Below are 15,311 nucleotides of genomic sequence, written 5' to 3'. Positions count from 1 at the left end.
TTAAAAATTGTGTTAGAATATACGTGACACATAATTTACCATTTTAACCATTTTCAGGTGTACAGTTGAGCGACATTAAGTACATTCACAATGTTTGCACCCATCACCACGATCCGTCTCCAAAACTTTTTCATCTTCCCCAGCTGAAACTGTATCTATTAAACAATAACCCCCCCACCTCCTCTCCCCCAGCCCCTGGCACCCATCGTTCTACTTTCTGTCTCTCTGAATTTGGCTACTCCGGGACCTCATATAAGTGGAATCACACAGTATTTGTCCTTTTGTGACTGGCTTATTTCACTGTGCACAGTATCTTCAGGGTTCATCCACGTTGTAGCCTGTGTCAGAATCTCCTCCCTTTTCACTGCCGAGTGGTACTCTGTGGTATGTAGACCACATTTTGTCTAACCATTCATCTGCTGAATGGGTTGCTTCCACAGGCCTTCTTATTTCTTAGCTTTTATTTCATTTCCCTTCCCTTGTGAAGCTGGCATCTCTGGAAATGTGATTTTGTCATTTGGATTGGGCCAATAATAGAAGGAGAAGGAAAGGGACATGGACATCCCACATCTGTGTACCTCTTCTCATTCCCTTGTGTTGCCCAGGATCTTGCTAAAGTCCTAGAGGCAGAGGAAAGAAGAAAATCAGAGGAAAGGGGCAGAGGAAATAAGAAAATCAGGTGAGGAAAAAATAAATAGCAGGAAGGAATGTAGGAGCCTACAAAGGATTTTGCTCTCATATTTCTGCTATGAGAAAACAGAATTGAAGCCCTACTGACCACTCCCACCAAAGGGTTAGAGGGGTGATTGATTTAGTTGCCTGTTTTCTTATTTGCTGAATCTTATCCTGGCTTGCTTTCTTCTCTCATGCCTTTTTCACTTTTTTAAACTAAAATTCTTATTTTGAGGTAATTGTAGATTTACATGCAGTTATAAGAAATAACACAGATATCCCATGCACCCTTTACCTCGTTTCCCCCACTGATAACATCTGGCCAGACTACAGGACTGCATTACCACTGGGATATTGACACTGACACAGTCGGATACAGAACCTTTCCATCACCACAAGGGTCCCTCCTGTTGCTCTTTCATAGGAGTAAAGCTGCTGTAAATATTCATGTTGCAGGTTTTTGTGTGAATATAAGTCTTTGTTTCTCTGGAATAAAAATACCCCGGAGTGAAAGAACTAGGTCATATGGTAGGTTCATGTTTAGGGTTTTTTTTTAAACAAACTGCCAAACTGGGAATTCCCTGGCGGTCCAGTGGTTAGGACTCCGTGCTCTCACTGCCAAAGGCCCAGGTTCAGTCCCTGGTCGGGGGACTATGATCCCACAAGCCGCGTGGCACGGCCAAAAAAACCCCAAAAAACAAGATCACACATGCCAACAACAACAACAACAAAACAAAGCAAAACAAAACTGCCCAACTGTTTTCCAGAGTGGCTGTACCATTTTATATTCTCACCAGCTTCTCTGCATCCTTACCAGCATTTGGTGGTGTTGCTGTTTTTTAATTTTAGCCACTCTGATAGGTATGTAGTGATATCTCATTGTGGTTTTAATTTGGATTTCTGTAATGGCTAATGTTGGTGAATGTCTTTCCATGTTCTTATTTGCCATCTGTGTATCTTCCTTGGTGAAAAATGTTGCTCTATGTCTTTTGCCCATTTTCTAATTGGATTTTGTTTTTTCACTGTTGAATTTAGAGTGTTCTTTATATATTCTATATATAGTATTCCTTTCTTGGACATGTGGTTTTCAAATATTTTCTCCCAGTCCGTAGCTTGGTTTTTTTCATCCTTTTAGTAGGGTCTTTCACAGAGCAAAAGTTTTTTATTTTGATGAAGACTCATTCATTAATTTTTCCTTTTATGTATTATACTTTTGGTGTCAAGTCTAAGGACACTGTCAGGGTTAGATCCCAAATTTTTTTTTCTGTTTTGTTCTAAAATTCTTACGGTTTTACATTTAAGTCTCTGTTAAGTTTTTTTTGTTTGTTTTTTTTTGTTGTCAAGGAAAATTTATTATTGCTAACATAAGAATGGTAACACAGAACTAAATATTGGTTGTTTTTCTTGCCAGTTATTTAATTTATGTCTTACTGGGAAAATACCATGATCCATTTTGAGTTAATTTTTGTATAAGGTGTGAGACTTAGGTTGAAGTTTGCTTTTTTTTTTTCTTTTTGCCTCATTCCAACGCCATTTGTTGAAAGGCTGCCCTTCTTCCCTTGCATTGTTTTTTGTCCTTTGTCAGAAATCAGTTGGGATATTTGTGTGGGTCTATTTCTGGGTTCTCTGTTCTGGTCCATTAATCTGTGCATCTATCCCTACTCCAGTACCTACGGTCTTAATTACTCTAGTGACATAAGTTCTTGAAATTGGATGGACTGATTTCTCCCACTTTTTTCTTCATTTAAAAAGTTATTTTAACTTTAGTTCCTGTCTTTCCATATAAAATTTAGAAAAATCTTGTCTATGTCTAAAAAAAAGAATCTTACTGGGATTTTGATAGGAATTGTGTTTAAACCTGTGTATCCATTTGGGGAGAATTGACATCTTTACTATATTGAGTCTTCTAATCCATGAACACAATATGTCTCTCCATTTATTTAGATTGTCTTTGATTTCTTTATCAGTGTTGTATAGTTTTCAACATACAAGTCCTATATATCTATTTCCTTTTTTTTTTTAGCAATTATAAGTAGGTTGTATTTTTAACTTAGGTGTCCATTTGTTCATTGCTAGAATATAGAAGTAGAGTTGATTTTTTATATGTTAATCTTATATCCTGTGACCTTGTTGAACTCACTAACTGGTTCTAGGAGTTTTTTTGGAGATTTTTTTAGATTTTCATGTCATTTCCAAACAGGGACATTTTCATTTCTTTCTTTCTGATCTGTTTAGTTTTTATTTCCTTTTCTTGCTTTATTGCACTGGCTAGAATTTCCATTCATTTTTATTGTTCTGTTTTCCATTTCACTGACTTTCCTCTTTCTCCTCCATTTTGCTGTAGAGTTCATCCACTGAGCTTTTTATTTGCCTTATTTTATTTTTCAGTTCTAAAATTTCACTGAAATTTCTTTCATATCTTCTGTTTCTTTGTTGATGTTTTCTATTTTTTCATTTGTTTCAAGCATGTTCATAATTGCTTCTCGAAGCATTTTTATCATGGCTGTTTAAAAATCTTCGATGTGTAATCCTAATGTCTCTGTCATCTTGATGTTGGCATCTGTTAGTTGTCTTTTGTCATTCAGTTTGTGACCTTACTGGGTCTTAGTATGATGAATGATTTTTCTATTGAAACTTGTACACTCTCTTACTATGAAGCCTTCTGTTTTTAACTGGCCTCTTCTGACATGGCTTTGATAAAGAAAGGGTGACTGCCACCTTGTTAGCACCAGGTGAAAGGAAGTCAGTTTCCCCACTTGGCCCTGTTGACACCTGAAGTGGGAGGCTTTTCGTTACTACTGGTCAGGGGTGAGGGTTTCAGTGGAGTCCACATGGTCTCCATGGACACTGCAATGGAGGTAAAGTCCCGACTCACCCAAGGCCTCTTCTGATAGTTCCCCATCGGGATAGGGAAGGAGCATCTTATTACTGCAAGGTGAGGATGCAAGTTCAGTCTACCCTTGTTGTCCACTGACACCACAGGAGTAGAGGGGCTATTACCACCTGACTGGAAGGAAAGTTCTGGCCTCCTGTTTGGCCTTCTCTGACATCACCCTGGTGGGGTGTTGGAGCACCCTGTCAGTGTCTTCTGGGGTCGGGAGTCTCAACTCCCCACTCAGTCTTTGCTGGTGGGGGTGGGGGATGGAGTCATGATTTTTCTGTGGCATTTGGCTGGAGAGTGGTTATGGACTAAGCACTCTGTCTTGCTAGGCTGCCCCTTGCTTAGCCCTCTGGCCAGAAAGAACAGGTTTTTTTTTTTTTTTTTTTTTTTTTTTTTAAGAACAGGCTTTTGTTGGGCTTTTTTGTTGGGTTGCTAGCTTCTTCAGGTCCAAGTCTGAGATCTGTGCAGCAAAAGAAAAAAAAAAAAAAAATCCAGTAAGCTCACTGCCATATCTTTCCTCAGATCCCAAAGTCCCTAGCTAGTCTGACTTTGTCTCTCCTCCTTTCAGTCTCCTTATGTTTGTTTTATATATAATATAACATATAGGGGTTCTTGTCATACTTAGTGGGAGAAATAAGGAAAAGTATGTCTATTCCATCTTCCCAAAAATGGAAATTACATTTTTCTTTTAAGGCCAACAGCTCTAACTTTATACCAGATCCTTATTCTGAGTGTTCCACCCTATAGTAACTCAGATGCCAAAGGGACAGAAACAAGGAGTCCACCCATCTTTTTTCATTTGGAAATTAACTTGTATTAGGTAGGGCTTTGTGCTGCAGCCAGAGAAACTGTCTATTATTAGGCAGGAGTCCTGGGTTTCCAGTGATATGCTATCCTTCGTTCTGTCTGTGTAATAGTCTTGTTAGTCTCTTTATGAAAGTCAGTGATTTGGCATTTAAGTTTATATTTCCCTGCTTTGCCCACAGATTACGGTAAGTAATTCAAAGATAATAGATTGGTAATATTTTAATTTTATTCTAGAAAATACTTAAGAAATTTAAAGTACTATTTTTTTTATATATAGGCATTGAAGAGAAATTTAGGCCTTTTTATTTAAATCAATTAGAAGAACATGTAGAAGAGGATGTGAAGAGTTTAAAGGTAGGTAACATAGCAGCTGCTCAAAATGCTAACATATTGAAGCATATATATTGTCAGTCATGAAAACCAAAGCATTATACTTTATTACTGAGATTTGAGGTAAGCTAGCTTGGTAACCACAAAAAACAAAATAGGCAGTTTTATGCAGATATCATCAAGTTAGCATACCGGACCCGTTCCTCTGTCAAAACTAATGAAATGAGAGAAAAATATATCTACCAATATGAAAACAAAAGCACAACATTACTGGAACAGGATGGAAAGTACCATAGGTGGGTCAGTCATTTTGAGGAATTCTTGAAAGATAAAAAGCCAACAGAATTATTTATATCTGTTGACACATAAAACAGGAAAAAAGTTTTAAAAGGCTGCCCCAAACATGATAATCAAGAAGTCACAGAGGAAGACGTCTCGGGTCAGCGTGTAGAAGAAGTGGGTGGTCACACGGGACGTTGGTAGGCGTCGTCATTTGGGAGCCATGGTTGTGTCAGTTTTAAAAGTTGGCTCCTCCCTCCTCACGTCTTGTGCCAAAGCAGCAGATGGAAGCAGCATGTGCCCAGGGCTGAAGCAGTGAGTTTGGTGCCTGAGATCAGAGAGGTATGTCGGAGACTGTTGGCAACTAACCAACCAGGAGGAACAGAGACCTCCCCTCCTCACACACTCAGGAAACAAGCTGTTATCTTAAGTCTTACAGCAACGTGCTGCTATAATCGTGAAAGGGAGACTGCAGTAAATAAAACAGGCAGGCAGACAGATTTTAAGACACACACAACACACACACACACACACACACACACACACACACACACACACACACACACACACACACACACACACACACACACACACACACACACACACACACACACACACACACACACACACACACACACACACAGTCAGATAGTCAAGAATTGCCAGGCTGGCCATCATCGAAAAATCTACAAACAATGAATGCTGGAGAGGGTGTGGAGAAAAGGGAAGAACCCTCTTGCACTGCTGGTGGGAATGTAAATTGATACAGCCATTGTGGAGAACAGTACGGAGGTTCCTTAAAAAACTGAAAACAGAACTACCATACAACCCAGCAATCCCACTACTGGGCATAGACCCTGAGAAAACCATAATTCAAAAAGAGTCATGTACCAAAATGTTCATTGCAGCTCTATTTACGATAGCCAGGACATGGAAGCAACCTAAGTGTCCATCAACAGATGAATGGATAAAGATGATGTGGTGCATATATACAATGGAATATCACTCAGCCATAAAAAGGAATGAAATAGTGCCTTTTGTAGAGATGTGGATAGACCTAGGGACAGAGTGAAGTAAGTCAGAAAGAGAAAAACAAATACTGTATAATATCGCTTATATGTGGAATCTAGAAAAATGGTACAGATGAACCTAGTTCCAGGATAGGAATAGAGACGTAGACGTAGAGAATAGACATGTGGACACAGGGTGGGAAGGGGAGGGTGGGATGAATTGGGAGATCTGGATTGACATATATACACTACCATGTGTAAAATAGATAGCTAGTAGGAACCTGCTGTATAGCACAGGAAGCTCAGCTTGGTGCTCTGTGACGACCTCGATGGATGGGATGGGGGGTGGGAGGGAGGTCCAAGAGGGAGGGGATATAGGTGTACATGTAGCTGATTCACTTCGTTGTACAGCAGAAACTAACACAACGTTGTAAAGCAGTTATACTCCAATTAAAGAAAAAAACAAAATTAAAATAACATAAACATGCCTATGTGTTAAGTAAAAAGCAACATACAGAATGCTACAAGCTGTACACATAGTTAATGCCCTGTGTCACTCTCCCCTAGGTCGCTCATGCGCTGATTCTGAGTATTTCTGATCATCTACCTATGCAGCAGGTACTCTGTTAAGACCATAGTGCAGATATGACCGGGGGACTTGTAGGAAATACAAAACGTTAAGTCTTTCACTTGAGCAGGTTTCCATTTAAAGATAATCCTATACATTTTCTATATCTTTTATAATGAGTATTATTATTTTTATAAGGGAAGAAGTTTTTTTTAATTGTAGTAAAATATACATAACATGAAATTTACCATCTTAACCAGTTTTTAAGTATACAATTCAGTGGCATTAAGTATACTCACAATGTTGTACCACCACGACCAGTATCCATTTCCATTTGTATTATCCCAAACAGAAGCTCTGTATCCCAAGCAACAGCTCCCCATTCCTTCCTCTCCCCAGCCCCTGGTAACCTCTATTCTAATTTCTGTCTCTATGAATGTGGCTATTCTAGGTGCCTCATAGACATGGGATCATACAATTTGTCTTTTTGTGTCTAGCATATTTCACCTAGCATAATGTTTTCAAGGTTCGTCCATTTTGTAGCATGTATCAGAACTTCATTCCTTTTTAAGGCTGAATAATATTCCATTGTACGTATACGTCACATTTTGATTATTCATTCATCTTTGATGGATACTTGAGTTGTTTCCACCTTTTGTCTATAATGAATAATGCTGCTATGAACATTGGTATACAAGTGTCTTTTTGAGTCTTCGCTTTTAATTATTTGGGGTATATACCTACGTGTGGAATTGCTGGATTGTATGATAATTATACATTAAACATTTGAGGAACCATCAAACTGTTTTCCATAATATCTACACCATTTTATATTCCCACCATCAACTTACAAGGGTTCCAATTTCTCTACCTTCTCACTAACACTTTTCATTTTCTGGGTTTTGTTTTGTTTTGATAATAGCCATTGTAATGAATGGCAGTTTTGATTTGCATTTCTCTTTGAGTAATGATGTTGAGCATCTTTTCATGTGCTTCTTGGCCATCTGTATGTCTTCTTTGGAGAAATATCTATTCAAGTCCTTTGCCTGTTTTTGAACTGGGTTTTTTCTTTTTTGTTGTTGAATTATAGGAATTCTTTATATAATCTGGATATTCATGCCTTATATTTATGTGATTTACAAAAATTTTTCCCTACTCTGTGGGTTGTCTGTTCTCTCTCTTGATAGTGTCCTTTGATGTACAGAAGGTTTTAATTTTGATGTAGTCCAGTTACCTATTTTGTTGCCTGTGCTTTTGGTGTTATATCCAAGAAATCATTGTCAAATCAATGTCATGAAGCTTTTCCCCTATGTTTTCTTCTTATATAATTTTAGCTCTTAAGCTTAGGTCTTTGATCCATTTGAGGTAATTTTTATATATGTTTGTGTATGTTGAAAGGTAAGGATCTAACTTCATTCTTTCACATGTAGATACCAGTGTTCCCCCACTGAATGGTCGTGGCCCTCTTGTCAAAAATCAATTGGCCAGGGACTTCCCTGGCGGTCCAGTGGTTAAGACTTGGTGTTTCCACTGCAGGGGGCAAGGGTTCCATCTCTGGTTGGGGATCCCGCATGCTGTACGGCAAAAGTAAATAAATAAATAATAAAAATAAAAAATCAATTGGCCATATATGCAAGGGTTTATTTCTGGGTTCATTATATTCCATTGGGTTGTATGTCTTTCCTTAGGCCAATACCACACTGTTTTGATTACTGTAGCTATGTAGTGAGTTTTGAAATCAGGAAGTGTGAGCCCTCCAACTTTGTTCTTTTTTAAGATTGTTTTGGCTATTTAGGGAAAAAAGTTTATTTTCTTAAAGAAGTATTTACTGCTTGTAAGAGCTATGTGAAATTTCTACCTTCTGAAAAATTCGTTCTTCCTTACAACAATTTTCTGGAATTTTTTGGCCAGCGCAGTATTTTCTGCTGTTTACTAAAGTATGTCTTTATGTTCTTAATTCTAGAAAGAGTATCTGGGCCAAAATGAAATTGTAAAGAGAATGAAGTCTCTCCAAATTGGTTGCGTAGCAATGTCTCCAAGCAGGTCAAATTCAGGTAACTTATACTGTGATTGAAAATCTATTTATTCACTTATTTGTTCATTCACTCACTGTACTGTCTAAAAGGCTATTTACAACTATATGAGAAACAGAAGAAGCTATAAAATATAACAGCTGGCTTACAAGACTTTCTAATATATTCGGAGTTAAGGTACATATATTTGAAATATTAGGTAACAACATGTTCACCAAAATCATAAAGTATCCTGAACACAAGAGGCCTAATATATCTGATAGGGAGGAAGTGACAGCTCAGGAAAAAGACGGGAACCTATGTGGGAGCAAAGTCCTTGAGAAGGTCAGGGATGACTGGGTCCAGAGTACATGCAGAGAGGTTGGCCTCAGATTCAAGCAGGGATACTTTTTTCATTTAACAGAAGGGAAAGCAGAGTATAGGATATTGAAGCCACTTATCAGCTGTCTGTTCTGAGGCACATCACTTGACTTCTTGTAAGCCCCATCCATCATTGTAGTAATAAGTGTTCCTACTCTTATAGGACTTTTAAAGAACAAAAGAATCCACGGAAGTGCTTAGCTCAGAACTGCTGCCATTCTTATTTTCCAGCCCTGCGTCACAACAAGGGGACACCTTCTCTGCTCCAACACAAGTCCTTTTCTTCCTTGGTCATTCCTACAACACCCACTTTTCTGCTGCTTGGTTATAACTTCTCTCGTGCTCTCACACTGCCAGGCAGGGACGGCTGCTTATTACCTGTGTAACTCACAGGAGGAAAAGCACCTGGTAAACGCTTTTTCTTTGTTCTCAGAGTTTTCAGTGTGTTACTCCAAGGTACAGATTCATGACTGTGCTCAGGTTTTTACTCTTAACGTTTCATGAAACTCTTTCTGACGCTGATTCATTTGTTTTCAGCCACAGAACAGCCCAGTTCGCTGCACAGTTCACGGGGATTCGGGCTGGGTCCTGTGGAGGACTCCTGGTTCGCTCCCGCCCCAGAGCAGCAGCAGCAGCAGGAGGAGGACCTCCTGCTGCACAGTAAACTCCAGGAGGAGGCCAACTACCATCTTTATGGCAGCCGCATGGACAGGCATACGGAAGAGCAGCCCAGACAGAATGTGGCTGACAGGAGACAGGAAGAGAGGAGACGGAGGGTCTCCCATGACCCTTTTGCACAGCAGAGACCTTATGAGAATGCTCAGAACGCAGGGCTGAAAGGCCTTGCTTATTCCGGTGCAACCAATCATGGTAGTGCGGTACAGCAACCAGCAGGGCTAACCAGCCAGTCCCAGTTACCACACTGGAGAAATGGATTGTTTACATCACTCGGTTTTGGAGCAAGACCAGTGGATCTGAGAACCGCAGGTCCAGGAGTTGGGGATGGGCCAAATCCAGGCCACATGCCAAGCCTGTATAAAACTCCAGTGCCTGAGACCAACCTACTGGGAAACACACCCACCATTCCATTCAGCTCCTTCCCATCAAGAGGTAAACAGGCCTTTCAGTCACACTGTTCTATTTTTTAACCTTTCCTGAAAATAAAGCAGCCATTAGCTCTGTTGTAGACTATAAGTGAACAAAGGACAAGCTGTTTGGGGTCTTCAGCCACCAGACACACCTTGCCTTCTCGGAATAAGTCTCCATCAGACCACCTGGCCTAGGCTCTTGGTTTGGGTAGAAGTCAGTGCAGCTGCCCACAAGTGTCAGGCCACAGGTCTTTGCATCTAGTAGGCATCTTCCACTCTAACCCGAATCTCAGTAGCTCCTCTATGTCTGATCTCTGATGTAAGTGAAGGTATCTGCTTGTATTCTTCCGCTTGCTTGCTGTTTTCTGAAGGTAAGAAATAAATCTTGGATATTTTCATTTTTTATCTCATATAGGCCAAAGACTACCACTGGTGATGAAAACCACGTTGTTGGGCAACCATCACCACCATCCACCTCCAGAATTCTTTCTTCTTCCCAAACTGAAACTGTACCCATCAGACAATAACTCCCCATTCTCCTTCCTCCCAGCCCCTGGCAACCACCCTTCTACTTTCTGTCTCTATGAATTTGATGGCTCTAGGGACCTCATATAAGTGGAATCATATGGTATTTGTCCTTCTGTGACTGGGTTATTCACTGAGCACAATGTCGTCAAGGTCCACCCATGTTACAGCCTGTGTCAGAATTTCCTTCTTTTTTAAGGCTGAATAGTATTCCATTGTATGGATGGACCACATTTTGTTTATCCATTCATCTGCTGTTGGACACTTGGGTGCCTTCCACTTTTTGGCAATTATGAATAATGCTATGAACATGGGTGTATAAATATCTGATTGAGACCCTGCTTTCAGTTCTTTGGGGTATATACCCGGTAGAATTGCTGGATTGTATGGTAATTCTATTTTTAATTTTTTGAGGAACCACCATACTGGTTACCACAGTGGCTGTACCATTTTATATTTCCACCAGCAGTGCATACGGGTTCCAATTGCTCCACAACTGCCAACACTTATTATTTTCTATACTTTTGATAGTTGCCATCCTAATGGATGTGAGATGATTCAGCCACCTTTTAAAGAAGAAAATTTCAAAGGGTGGCATAGGATAAATAATTTAACTTAAGCATTTGGAGTAAAACCCTGCCCCTTTACCACATAGTACTTTTTTCTCTTGCTTTCAGTCTAGATGTACTTACCTGTGTGTTTCTCTCTAATCAGATGAGTCTTTAAAATATGGCATATACAACAGTTTTGGCGTTCAGATTGGAAACAATAATTTTATGGAGATTGGCGGAATGAGTCCATTGGTACTGGACAGCACGTACATGAACTTGAAAGAAGACCCAGCTTCTAAGTACCGAGATATCTTTGGTAAGATGCCCTTGAAGGACCCACCTATAGTAACCTTGAACTGTCTTATCTAATATTTCACTGATCATTCTCTGTGAAAGTGCCCTATCTTTCCTCTCTAAAATAGCTCTGTAATTTCCATGTAATTGCTTTGTAACTTATTTATGTTTACTCTGGAGATAATTAGAATATCTAATTCATGGATTTGCTGTGAAAGTTAAACGAGTCAATATGAATAAAGAGCTTAGTACACTGCCTGGCACATTATAAGATATACAAGTGTTAAACACACCATCATCATCATCGCATCAGTATTAGTACCTAGACCTAGCAGCAGTAGCTCCCTCAGGTCCTCGTCCAAAGGGATTCTGTAAAAGAAGACTATGCCCTCAGCTGCACATGCATAATAAAATAATAGGGCTTTCTCTTGTGGCGTTCCACCATGCAGCCTCATAACATCAATCCCAAAACGCAACCTGGGAAAAGCAGTCACGAGGCCAAAGCAATGTGATTTAAGAACCCAGCTTTCTAATTAACCCTAGGATGGGCAGTTTTTTTAAATCAAGGGCCAGGTAGTAAATGTTCTAGGCTTCACTGGTCCTGAGGTCTCTGTTGCAGCTACTCAGCTAACACTGTAGTACAGTAGCAGCCACAGACGGTATGTACACGAATGCGCGTCGCTGTGTTCTAATAAAACTTGGTTTACAAAAACAAGCAGCGGGCTGGATTTGGCCCATGGGCCATAGTTTGACAATCCCTGGTCTAACCCATTTGAAGGCTAGTCTTTAAAATCTAGAGCCGCAGTTCCTAATTTTGGGGGTGACAGGGGTACCTTTGAGAATCTGATGAAACCCAGCGTCCCTCTCCTGGCGAAGCGTTGACAGAATTTTGGACGCCTGACGTCCAGTGGTGATGGCAGAAGCTGCACTGTGGGGAGTTGGGGAAAATGAGGTATCTTTTTTCTCATATTCAGCTTACTGAGGTCGGACGAGGATCAAGAAATTGGGTTTGTTTGTGGTGTTTTGGTGGTTTTATACTTTTATTTTGCTTCATTTTATTATTTTTACGAAGGCCTGAGAGGAAGGAACAAGTAGAAAGAGAGAGGTTATGGCTGTAGGAGGAAAGAGGACAGCACTTGGGGTAGGGGAGGGCTAAGTCCAAAAATACCTCATCCATTAAAAGACAAGGGAAGGCAGTGTAATGAAACCAGTTCGCAGCCGGTGGTCTCAGTTTCCTTGATTAAGTAAGAGGAAAGCAAACTGTTGGGTGAAGGGTATCCTGAGTTGAATGACCTTAACTCTGGCCAGATGTAAGTGGAAAATGCCCAAAAGGAACAAAAATGGTGTCTTCCCCCTTTACATCAGGAACGTGTGATATAAACAAGGGCTGTGGCTCAGGTTGTACACAACAGCCTAGTAACCAGAGGGGTTTCGCTCTCTAAGCCTCGGGCTGTGCCTCAGACCTGCACCTCCCGGGGCGGGGGAAGAGGTTCCTCCACATGGGCTGGCAGACAGGTAAAGTATCAACCGATGAGCCCACAACCATAGCATGAAGAAGTTATCTTTTTCACCGTCTCCTGGGACTCTTCACTTTATACAGGTCTTTGAAGCTAGACGTTCAAATGGCCATAGCTTGATGCCTTCTTCTCTTTTCTATTTGGCAGATAATACCACTAGTCTGACTGATAAACACCTGGACCCAGTCAGAGAAAATCTGGGCAGGCAGTGGAAAGACTGTGCCCGTAAGCTGGGCTTCTCCCAATCTCAGATTGATGAAATTGACCATGACTATGAGCGAGATGGACTAAAAGAAAAGGTTTACCAGATGCTCCAAAAGTGGCTGATGAGGGAAGGCAGCAAGGGGGCCACCGTGGGAAAGCTGGCCTTTGCACTCTACCAGTGTTCCAGGCTAGACCTGCTGAGCCACCTGACACACAGCAGCCAGAACTAAGCCCACAGGGGCTCCTGCAGCAGGAGGCCCTCTCCTCACTCGGTGAGCGACCCACCGAAAGCCTGCTGCCTCAGAAGGTTCAGAATTCTTTCCTCACTGATGCGGGTTCTGTGCGTAAAAATCATTTCCTGCCTTTCATAGCTGGAGGATGGGAAAAGAAATCTACAGCAAACAACCCACTGCACAGGAAGACCTATTCATGGCCAAGGTCCAATCAAAACAGAAGCCTAATAGCGTTTTGAAAGGGAGAGAGATTCAAGGGAGATCATTTTCTTTCAGATTATTCCATAACCTTCAGTGATGCTGTTCATTCAGTTTCTTGACGTTTTGCTTGAGCAAGGAAAAAAAAATTTATATTTTAGAATATAAACTAAATCAGCTTTCTAATTCTGCACTGTCTTCTCTACATAGGCTCCTGTTGTAACCGAAGCACTGTAAAATGCTGCATTCTCGTCAAATGGGGTTTTTTTCTATCACAACCACAGTTCATTCCAAAATTATAGGGTCTCTTAACTTCAGGATCAAATTCTGTGTCAGTCACTACAGGCTTCAGGAGTTATATGCTATCTTCACTCTGTAAATTAACGGAAGCGATTTTAAGGAGTACAGACAAGGGGGGAAAAATAGAGAACAAAAATAGGAGACTTTCCCAGGCTGTCATTGCACAGAATTGCTACTAATTCTGACGAGTACAAAGGTTCTTTCCTAGCATTCTGACACTTCAGGTACTTTTCCAACCTGCGTGCCCTGAAGAGGGAGCAGGTGTGCTGGGAGTATTGATCGCTTCACCCCTGGCTACGGCTGGAGCCTCAGGGCAGATCAGTGTTGAGCAGCTTCCTCAGTTTATCCCAGGATACTGTAGAAATAATTTCATTTTTTCCTGTGAGCTAGGCTGTGAAAGGACAGGTTCCGAGTCTGCTAGCTGTGCCTGTAGCACTCAGCCTTTCAAAGCCCGCCTGAAACCAAGAAGGAGTGAAGGCACTCGAGGGCTAGGAGACTGACGTGACCAGGCCACCCAGCATCACCGCCCGCCCTTCGCTCGGCAGAGCAGGTGTGCCACTGTGCTCAGCCCTCCCGGGAGGGAGGCACACAGGGTGCGGTAAGGCCATCTGGCTGCCAGAACAGATCCTAGTGTTTGGTGGGTTCATAACAGTACTGTTGGTTCTGATTCTAAATCTCCTCCAGTCAGTGGTACTGTAAAGCAGAATTTCTTCACCTTGGCACTATTGGCGTCTTGGGCCACGTAGCTCTTTGTTGTGGAGGGCTGTCCCGTGCATCGTAGGGCATTTGGAGGCAACCCTGGCCTCTCCCTGTGAGATGCCAATAGTGCTTTTCTCCCCCTCCTCCCATCTCTAGTTGTGACAAACAGCAATGTCTCTGGACATTTCCAGATGTTCCCTGCAGGGGCAAAACTGCCCTAGTTGAAGACAGCACTGCTATAAAGTAGTGAACCTGTTTTCCTATCCACACATATCCAGGCTCACTACTTGGTTACCACACAGCATTGGATCACATGGCCCAAAAGGAAAACTGGAGGGGCAGACAGTGCCAGGCTTGCTGGAGGGGGCTGGATGATTTCTTTTCTAAATGCATCCCTTGTGCCTCTCTTCTAAATTCCAAAGAGGTTGCATGATCAATGTTCAGAGGCAAAAAGCGTAAGATATCTTTAATGGACTTTTTAAAATAAAATTTTGTACCTCAAATGTAAGCCATGTGTTTGTATAAATGAAACAGTTTGAGATTCTCCACTGTGACTTTACCACATGGGTTGGCATTTCCTTTTCACCCCTGCTATTGGCAGGAGAGAGGAAGCTGCTGATAGAAGAGGAGCTTCTTGACATTGCATTTTGACTTTCAAGATGAAAAACCCACTGATCCGAGAGCCTGCGGCACTGCCGTCCTTCACACCTGGCTCAGAGGCCCTTCCTTCAGCCTCCACTCTCTAAAAACTGGGCTGAAAAG

General features: G+C 41.3%; 1 protein-coding gene across 4 annotated transcripts in view; it reads left to right on the top strand.

Moving 5' to 3' along the window:
* RIPK1 (receptor interacting serine/threonine kinase 1) overlaps positions 1-15,057 on the top strand; it is a 34,303-nt gene extending 19,246 nt beyond the window's left edge. For all 4 annotated transcript variants that reach the window (XM_060163802.1, XM_060163801.1, XM_060163800.1 and 1 more), the window contains 5 exons: positions 4,638-4,714; positions 8,511-8,601; positions 9,478-10,050; positions 11,268-11,420; positions 13,063-15,057. In XM_060163802.1, coding sequence (XP_060019785.1) covers positions 4,638-4,714; positions 8,511-8,601; positions 9,478-10,050; positions 11,268-11,420; positions 13,063-13,349 — 1,181 coding nt within the window. In that variant the 3' untranslated portion in view covers positions 13,350-15,057. The remainder of the gene's footprint in view (positions 1-4,637; positions 4,715-8,510; positions 8,602-9,477; positions 10,051-11,267; positions 11,421-13,062) is intronic.
* The last annotated feature ends 254 nt before the right edge of the window (positions 15,058-15,311 follow it).

The sequence above is a fragment of the Lagenorhynchus albirostris genome, chromosome 10 (genome assembly GCF_949774975.1).
Source record: "Lagenorhynchus albirostris chromosome 10, mLagAlb1.1, whole genome shotgun sequence".
Lineage (NCBI taxonomy): Eukaryota > Metazoa > Chordata > Mammalia > Artiodactyla > Delphinidae > Lagenorhynchus > Lagenorhynchus albirostris.
Note: the sequence above shows the minus strand (reverse complement) of the source record. Positions and strands in the feature narration are given on the sequence as shown.